The sequence below is a fragment of the Seriola lalandi genome, unplaced genomic scaffold (assembly GCF_002814215.2).
Source record: "Seriola lalandi dorsalis isolate HSWRI2012SDOR001 ecotype SW California unplaced genomic scaffold, Sedor1 jcf7180002054976, whole genome shotgun sequence".
In the NCBI taxonomy this organism is placed as follows: domain Eukaryota; kingdom Metazoa; phylum Chordata; class Actinopteri; order Carangiformes; family Carangidae; genus Seriola; species Seriola lalandi.
Window position 1 is genome coordinate 1,204,267 of NW_019525526.1, and position 9,858 is coordinate 1,214,124.

Sequence of the window (9,858 nt, forward strand, 5' to 3'; positions counted from 1 at the left end):
GGGGGGGAGGGAGGGGGGGGGAGAAATGTACATTGACACAACACGCGATGATTCATATTCAGTCTTATCATAGTACATTTTACAAGCTCTGTTGTTTCTGCCAACTCAGCCTCGCCGCGCTGTGAATATGACTTCAAAAGAGGATGAGAAAAGAACAGATGACAGCTAAATTAAATGGAGGCTCCAGCAGAAACATTATAAACTTCCCGTCCTTTTATTTATGCCTTCAGTAGTGTCTGTTTGTTGTCTGGAATATATAAATCTCCGGGTTTTGATATGCTGCAGTGAAGTGGTGAAGCAGTTCGGTCTCAGCCAGGAAGCCTGTTCGGAGCCGGCGATGGAATAATAAATTAGCCAGCGGAGGATTCGGAGGAAGACGCAGTCTGTCTGCTCTGTGGTTTGTGAGAACACAGTGGGAAGCTGCAGTGTTTGTAATGCACAAATTGCATCACGGTGTATGAATGCGTCTTGGAAGTCGATGTGGGCTCGCAAGAAAAATCTGAAATCAAATCACAACAGATACACAAACAGACAGAACCGATTGCAAGTCTCGCAACCGCGGATAATGTGGCGGTTCGGGGGGCTCTGCAGAACACACACCCCTCGCTGGTTCATAAGGAGGTGAAGCTGCTATGACAAATCTGTCGCGCCTTGAAATGAACAATCGAAGCGTTTGAGAAATTTTGCCGTTTTTTCTGTGACTTTCATGGGTCCAGAAAAACACTCCTCTCATTGAGCTGAGATCATTGATGCTTGATGCTCAAGGATTTCAGTATTTCTTGGAGAATCTCTAATGTTTTTTTGTTTTGTTTTTTTTTTACTTCTTTAATTATTAGGTTTCAGTAGAATGATAGTTCATGATCACTGCAGTGTAACTGTGTCGGCTTCGCTTCCATCATAACGAGGCACAAAGTGCATCACAGTTCAGGCCCGGCCTCCTACATACTGATGCTGCGGATACTATCCGTGGACGAACTGTGAATGTTTCAACGCTTAGAAAAATGTTCATAGAAAAGTTTCCTTCGTTTCCTCGTGTGGATTTATTTTGTAAAGTTTAACAGAGGATTTAAATTTCGATTTTTTTTTTTTTTTTGCTGTGTTGCCTTAAAGGAATATATTTTAGAAAAGCTGTCAAACTAAATCATAGCTTTTTTTATTTATTTTTTTTATATATAAAACTTTTCATGCTGTAAAACTGGAGTTTTCTCTTAGTTCATGTAGTTGTGGGACCTCTGTATGTCCGTGCCCTCACTCTGCTCCGCTGCTCGTCTCTGTTTCCTCCAGGGAAAGATCTTCATGTACGGAGGAAAGATCGACTCCTCAGGAAACGTGTCCAGCCAGCTGTGGGTTTTCCACATCCAGAACCAGACCTGGGTCCTCCTGAGCCCCCGGGCCAAGGAGCAGTACGCCGTGGTGGGACACTCGGCCCACATCGTGCCTCCCGTCCAGGAGGGGGACAGCCCTGTCATGCTGGTGCTGTTTGGACACTGTCCTCTGTATGGTTACATCAGCCAGGTGCAGGAGTACAATATCGGTAAGTTGTGGGTGTTGTGTCTTTGAGCAGTGTGTCGTCGTCGTCCTCGTCCCCCCCCCCGACTTTTAGCTGCTCCTTCACCTGAACTAATAACCTTGGCCCTGGGTGTGTGACTGCCTAATATATCAATTAACAACAACAGGAAATGAACACTGGCCACCAAAGTGAAGCTAACGAGTTTTGGACGCGGGTGGTGTGTTCATCTAATCCACCAACCTCGTTGGCAGGAAACCAAACTTCATTAAGAAGTCTCATTGTCTTCTAAAAGCCAATCTGTCTGAGAAAATGAGTTGAATTAACCTGCAACTGCTGACGGACAAGAGAGCGTCTCCTATTTGCTCACAAATGAAAGTGATGTAGTGATTTTCATCACCTCAGTGGTCACCAATTAAATCCGATGGCAGCCTGATGCTGCTCTGGTAGTTGTAGCTCATTCTAGCAGCAATAATGCAAAGATCTATATCGGCTTATTTCTCTCTTTCACTAATAAAGTGCTGTGTAAACTGAGTTAATCTTCACTGTAATAACCTCCACTACATCCCCACCGGGACCAAAGCGCCGACACCTTGTTCAACCCGCCTCAGTGGTGTGTTTCTACTCTGTTAACCTGAAGCTAGTCGCCTGTTGATGTTTGTGTGACCCCCCCCCCCCCCCCCCCCCAAGCCAAGAACACGTGGAGCGTGGCGCCTACGGACGGCGCGCTGGTTCAGGGCGGCTACGGCCACAGCAGCGTTTTCGACCCGGGCACCAGAGCCATCTACATCCACGGCGGCTACAAGGCCTTCAGCGCCAACAAGTACGGCTTGGCTGGAGACCTGTACAAGTTCGACGTGGACAAGAGAAAGTGGTGAGTGCTGTCTGTGGGAAAAGTCTAGTTTTCTGTTTACTTGTTAGACTTTGCTCTTTTCTTGTGAATACTCTTTATTCTTTCCTCCTCAGGCCTCTAAAAATTATAGAAAGGAAACTGTTTGATTGAACTCCAGCTCACAGACACGCAGCCTGTGACGAGGCAGAACAGCACAGCGTCGAATCACAATATTTTATTTTCTTCACCTGATTATTGTTGTATTTTAAGATTAAAATAAAAATCTCATCGAAACAGTCCACTGTTATATAATAAATAACAATGAAGAAAATGCTGCCGCATTGATTCAGTGATCCGTATGTGCAGCTCTGTGAAGTCTGCGAATACAAGAGAGAAGAACCGACTGTGAACAAAATGAGTCATTAATATCTTCTAAGTTACAAAAACAGTTTCCACAGTAGCATGTGGAGAATGTCACGACAGATGAAACTCATCTTTAAGCAGCCGCAGAGCTGGTCCGAAAGCAACAGCTGTATAACATCTGACTGTGTGTGTGTGTGTGTGTGTGTGTGTGTGTGTGTGTGTGTGTGTGTGTGTGTGTGTGTGTGTGTGTGTGTGTGTGTGTGTGTGTGTGTGTGTGTGTGTGTGTATGTGTGTGTAGGACCATTCTGAGAGACAGCGGCTTCTTCCGTTACCTCCACACGGCGGTGATAGTGAGCGGGACGATGCTGGTGTTCGGAGGAAACACACACAACGACACGTCCATGAGCCATGGCGCCAAGTGCTTCTCCTCTGACTTCCTGGCCTACAGTCTTGGTCAGTCACACACACACACACACACACACACACACACACACACACACACACACACACACACACACACACCAGCAGGTCCTGCAGTCTGCCCTTTTTTTTTTTTTACAGCCTCACTTCTGCTGAGCGTGCATCATCGTTCTCTCTTCCTGCACTGTGCCTGCTTTGCATTCATACGGTTGCGTGGGCTCACACACACGGGAGCTGCTCAGTACAGCTGCAGTGTTCGCTTGTTGGACACTGAGCAGCTCCACTGGGGCAGCAGAAGGTCAAATGTCACGACTCCGATGTTCATCAGCAGCAGACCAAAGCCCACTGTCGTGCAAAAGACTATATAATAATGCGGTGTTCTGTTTTCCGGTGGCGTAGTGGTTTTGTCTGCTCACACTCTCAAGTTTATGTTTGCAGAATGCGTTTACACACTCTTTAGGATATGCATGTACAGTGTGTATGTTTTTCCTGCATAGAGGAGTGTGTTGCATGTAAAGTACGCGTTGGAGGTCACCAGTGTCGGTCCTTGATGGCCTCTGTGTTAATCCTGATCTCTGCTGCGATGCACATTTCACCGGGTCCGTCCAGCGCCTTTTGGACGCATTGGAAAGTCGACCGGGCGTCGGACCTTATTACCCAGCATCGGTGTTGGACTTCACTAAATGCTCGTGTGGCTTAATGGGCACAAATTCCTGCAGCTAGGTCCACAGTCTGACTGAAAGCCAGAAACCAGGAGAGCTGAGGCTGTCACACCAGCACACTAACGTCCATGGCTTTGGAATGAGATGTTAACAATCACACATGTGTGAATGTGAAATGCCTGGGTGTCCACACACCTTAATATCCAGTAGTCTGTCCAATCTCCAGACATCAGGGTGAGAACCATTAAAAGACCAATCAGAGAATATCTCAAAACAAACGCTGCTACGAGCAAGTAACAGAGTTGAATACAAGCAGGAATCTGTTACTAATCTGCCTGACTTCTGTGTTTTATTCACATTGGTACCATGAAGGAAAGAGTCAGGTCTTTAGGGAGAAAATTGGCAGATGAGATCCAGAAAAAAAAAAAGCTTCCCCCGGAGCTGTCGTTCACGCTCGACTCCGTGAGGATTTCCGTGTGGAGGTAAATACGAAGCGATGAAAGCTCAGTAAAGTAAGCACTCAACTAGTCAGTGTGGGATTCACACTTGGTGACTGTGGGGACATAATCTCAAGTCGTCGTCCCCCCATGTTTATTCTACAGTTTATTCTGGTGCTCATCTCTTTTTATTGCCAAGGTGCCCTCAATCAAGACACTTCACCCCGAGTTAGCATAACACCTGTGGGGCACCTGTGTCTCTGTGTGAGGAAGTGTTGTATGGGAATGTTCTCCGTCTTTATTGATTCAGTATGAAGATCAGAAGTTGATTGTTGTGCGTTGCGCTGCACCTTTAGTCTAATTATAATCCCATTTAAAGTTCTCTGATACGTTCCAGCGGAAGTTAGCGTTGCTTTATCATAAACCGTCCTGGCATCCTCATTTTGTTAGCTGCCAACAAACATTGTTGTAAATGGAGTCGGCAGTGCTTCCGCAGCGCTGTCATAAGCTGCTCATTAATGGGAGGCTTTATTCTGTCTGGATGGCAGGGAGAATTCCCTGCAGGCCGCTGAAATGGCCCCAGGACATTGTGTTTTTCTGTGTCATTACCGAGATGATTGACAGGCAGCGAAATTACAATCTCAGGGGCACAAGCACCCCACCCCTCCTCTTCCCTCCCTGTGCAAACCAGCTTTTGTTCATAAGAATTGCACGTAGGGACCGAAGCATCTCCAGGAAATGCGCCTTCCTTCCCAATGGTGTTAAGGTGAAGGCTGCAGCAGCACGTATGGAGGCATCGCATTAATTAAACTCTTGGCAAAGTTCCCCATTTATACGTTTACGTTACCACATGTCCTCGCTTGATTGGCACAATGAGACTAACTCATCTCGTACTGGTCAATGCGGGAAACAAATTGTTTTCATGATTTCCCAGAAGAATTTGCATTTGAGTCGAAGTTTAGAAATTAAAAACTTCCAAGTATCCCCCCCCCCCTCAGTTCTGACCTCTCTCTCCTCCCTGCCATTCCTCATCCTCCGTATGATTTTGTAATTGGACAGAAAAGACTTGTCGACTATTTTTCTCACCCCCAACCCTCCACCAGCCAGCTGCAGGGTTGCTGTCAGCAGCAGCAGCAGCTCTGTAATTGTCTGGTAATTATGGTTGAGATGGGCTGCGCGTCGAGGACTAATTGCCCCTCCTTAACAAGCTGAACTCAATTAGAGCGTGGAATTTAAGGGCCGTCCGCTGTCCTGACATTGGTAGATGGCGGTGTAATAAATCCTCACTCTGAGGGGCAATGCGCCACGCCACCTGCAATACCACGCTGTGCCACCAGAGGGCACTGTCTGCCTGTGAATGTGGAGCTCGCTCTCTCACACATGTCACAGCCTCCTCTGGGAAACCATGATGACTTGCACTGCATTGTACTAACTGAAGGTGATGTACTGCAGTCGCTCCTCTGTGTTCCTGCAGCTTTGACTTTCAGGCTCACACGCCAGGTCTTCCTGTTTGTTTGTTTGTTTGTTTGTTTGTTTGTTTTGTTTTGTTAGACACATGATAGGTGTACGCCGCCACATGCATCACCAAATTCAGTCACTTGTTTACCAAGGAAACGTTTAGAGGTCAAGACATCTCAACATCTGAGCTTAAAACTGACATGAATCCAGTTTTGTAGCATCCAGGCACAGACTGTTGTTTCTACAGTATTTCAGTGACTGAACTTCAACATAGACCTCGGTACTTCATCATATTGAAATACAGTTGAAACAGCTGTTGGGAGGCTCACCTGGTAGAGCATGTACCACAAGGGCTTAGACTGTCCTGTCTCTCTCTCACTGTGGCTTTCAAAATAAAGGCAAAAATAACTATTTAAACAGCTGTTATATGCAACCTAGATGTCTCAACCAATTTCCTGCGAATTATCGGATTCTTTCACTTCTTTGGGACCTTTAAATAAAATATGTGTAATGAAACAATTCTTGGACATAAACTTCATTTTCATTCTGTTTTAAGGCCATAAACGTACAAATAGGTCTTGCTTTATTGCGAAGGGGTCACAAGCCTCAAAAGTCAGGAGCAAATGTAACATTTAGCTCAAACTAAAGTGGCTTTATCCCAGACGTCAAGCCATGATTTGACCTGCAAATCAGGTCACTGGGGCCGTCAGCAGTGGAAAGGAGGTGAGGAAAGACCCTGACCCAGGTGGTTTATCACAGGGTCAAAACAACATGGTAAATGTTTCTGCTTCACCTCATTTTTCTTTCTTAAATCAGCTGGTTTTCAAATACAATAAAAAGCGCCACACAACAAGAAACCCTGGTTCTATTTTTTTATACGAGACCATGTCTAATGAATTTTCACACGTCAGAGACGCAAATGCCTGACTGCCTCCTGCAGCGGTCGGGCCCTCGCTGCCTCGGTGGAGGACACGTTGCCGACTGACTTGTTGATTGACACCGGGATATGAGCTCGCACAGGGTCTCACTAATCAACCCCCGAGGGATGTCAGCCGAATCTCACACCGCTGATACGTTGATGTATGATTTGATATGTGAGAGCAGCTCGACAGTTTGACCTCCGCGTCTTCTTCTCATTCCAGCGTGCGATGAGTGGACGGCGCTGCCTCGGCCGGACCTCTTCCATGACGTCAACCGCTTCGGACACTCTGCCGTCTTCAGTGACAGGTAATGATTCAAGCTGCTCTGAACTGAGTTTGCAGAGACAGAAAGGGCCTCAGTGGATAAAGAGGAAAACATTTAGTGTTTTATCCAAAGAAATCAGGATCTTAAGAGTCTGATTAAACCTCCTGGGCCTGCTTTTGTACAGACTATATATACTACCATTAGACACACATACTATTATTAAGTAACTGGGTTATTGTGGCTTTTTACAGTAACCTGATTTCTGAACAGGGAGCCCAGTTTCTTCAGACCTACAGAAACCTGGATGTCTCTGTGAGCTCAATCCAGTTTTTTCTCACAAGCCTACATGTGTATGACAGAGCGCCACCAAAACTGAGATCCAAAAAAAAAAGAAGTTCCTTCACACCTCTGAGCAGCGACTTGTTCAGACACATCTGTACAGTAAAGATAAAGTCTGCAGAGCTCGTCCTCTTGTTGCACAGCGTTCTCTGAACCTGGTTTCTCTCAGTAACCCTGATTTCTTGCGTGCATGTAAACCAGGGCGACGTCTTTCATCTCCACTGTGGCCCACACATGTTTAATTATGCACTCATGGTATTTAAAGGCATGTTGAAGTGGAATATATTCAGCATCTGCATCTGATGTAAATATGAGCCGGGATGTGATTTATTTATTTAATTTATTTTTTCATGTGCTGCACTAAGTTTAAATTATATATATATATATATATATATACACACATATATATATATATGTACTAAATTATCAGCTTTTCTAATGGGAAATTACAGTTTCCTTGGTTTCTCTCCTGGTTCTTTTATTCATGATCACATCTCCGCGCACTCGGTACATGGTTGCAGGAACAATCTGCAACCTGCACACACATCAGCAGAGGCTATAGGGAAATGGATTAAATTAAACCAAGTTATCCACTGTTTGGTGGGTGAAATGAAAACTCACATTAAGTGTAAAGCTCATCCTGGGTGTGTGAAGCTTTTGTATTGTTGCGTTTGCTGGCAGAGGAGGAACTTTGAGAACAGTACTGTGTTTTTCCGAGTGCTGACCCTTCAAATCTGAAGTTTGTCCCTCTTTAAATTTATCAGAATAAAGGCAAAAAGTAACTCTCGTGATCTAATGTTAGAAATATCGAATCTTTTCCTTCGCAGTTGACCTTTTTTTGGAAGTGAAAGCTTTTAATTAAATTTCATAAAAGTGAAGGAAAAGAAAAAAACATCCATGTGCTGAGTTGACAAAGACAAAAATCTTCTTTTGAAGCTCAACACACTGTAAACTGCATGAGACAGAAACACACTTACAACCAAGGCCAACAAAAAATAAAAAACCAAACAAACCAAATGCTTTCCTGTGCGTTCACACATGACATTTCATTATTAGTCTGCGATATGAATAGATTGCGATGGGCACGGTGCTGTGACTCATCGGTAAGTATTATCTGCTCTGCCAGCGGAGCAAGACGCAGCGATCCATATTAAATTATACATCCTGTTGTAGAGAACGCATCAAATATTAACATGAATCACCGGCGCTGTTTGAGTCAATCCTCGCTGAAGACTCCGGCTCCTCAGGAGCAATTAAGAGTTTGTTCATGCATCCGTTCGTTCATTGATCGAATTCAGATTTGACGCAAGATCACGAGAGTTCAAGACTGAATTTAGAGCGGGAAAACATTAAAACGCATTTTACTTTAAAGCCTCACACAACAAATTGATGAAATAAACACCAAGGAGAAGAAAATGTGTGTAGAGGAAACTGGTCATACTTAAGAGTCTGCAGAAGTGCTCTCAGAGAAGCTTCTGTAAAGATGAAGCCGTAGTCTTGAAGGTCGGGTCTGACTTTGAATGTTGAGGGAAACCACTGATGTTGCAGGAAAATACAGAGGAGACGTTCACCTCCTCCCTCCTGCATTAGTCAGCAGCATCACACAACCCCTCGTTTTAGCCTCTTTACTTTGGCTTCCAGCTGATGTTAGGGTTGATTTGAGGTCATTCAATGTGCAGATAATAGAAGCATGACACATAGAAGTAAAAGCATCACAAGAAAATGGTAGGAAAACACAAATTATAAAATGGGTAATATCTAATTAAAGTGCAAGATTGAATGATTAATCTTTCAGAACACGTGATATAACACCTGTAAAACCCTGTAGAGATTCACTACATCCATTTATATTTCCAATCACTGATTCCTTCTTCATGTGAACGCTCTTTGCAAAGCTGTTCATATTCATATTCCAGTGTCAGCTCAGACCTCGCTGTCAACAGCTTTCATCAGAGCTAGTTTCTACTGGACAAACGGTCCCTGTGAAAACCGTTGACAACATGTTTATCCAGAGAAACGAGGACATTATTTCTTTTTTTAAAAAGTGAATTTTCAGTGTTGAGAGCATCACAAATGAAATCCCGTTCACCCCCATTGCACTGAGGTGGAGGCAGAAATCTAAGAGGCGGATATCTCATAACACGGACGATTTAAATGTGACTCGGGAAATATCTTTCTTTTTTTTTTTTCTTTCCGTACTGTGGATGAACTGACCCTTTTTAATACATCATTTCGCTGCCTTGGTCGTCCTCTCCTTCCTTCAATGACACATCTTTTTAAATGAGGAAAGAAAGGAAAAAAAAAGAGAAAAGAAGCGGCTAACTGATGTGCTCCTCTGCAACACTCCCACATCCTCCCCCTCCTGACCCGCGCACTCAGCAGGAAGTCCACAGCAAACAGTTTGAAGTGAGCCCTCTGTGAACCAAAGGGGACTTTTGATCAGTCTGGTGCAAATTATACATCCACCCTGCCCAGCTGCCGCCGCCGCCGCCACCAGCAGCAGCACACACATGTACACACCGACTCACACTCACAAAGTAATCCCAGCAGCTGGACGGAGGCCAGTGGAGAAAGATGTTCAAATTTGCCCTGGACCTGGCATCCCAAGCTCACACACAGATACATACACACTCACAGCGGGGGGGGGGGGGCCTT

At 44.8% G+C, this 9,858-nt stretch overlaps 1 protein-coding gene across 1 annotated transcript in view; it reads left to right on the forward strand.

Moving 5' to 3' along the window:
• atrn (attractin) overlaps nucleotides 1-9,858 on the forward strand; it is a 121,571-nt gene that overhangs the window by 24,877 nt on the left and 86,836 nt on the right. Inside the window, exons 7-11 of the mRNA XM_087171111.1 lie at nucleotides 377-401; nucleotides 1,222-1,534; nucleotides 2,198-2,381; nucleotides 3,001-3,155; nucleotides 6,822-6,906. Coding sequence (XP_087027237.1) covers nucleotides 377-401; nucleotides 1,222-1,534; nucleotides 2,198-2,381; nucleotides 3,001-3,155; nucleotides 6,822-6,906 — 762 coding nt within the window. The remainder of the gene's footprint in view (nucleotides 1-376; nucleotides 402-1,221; nucleotides 1,535-2,197; nucleotides 2,382-3,000; nucleotides 3,156-6,821; nucleotides 6,907-9,858) is intronic.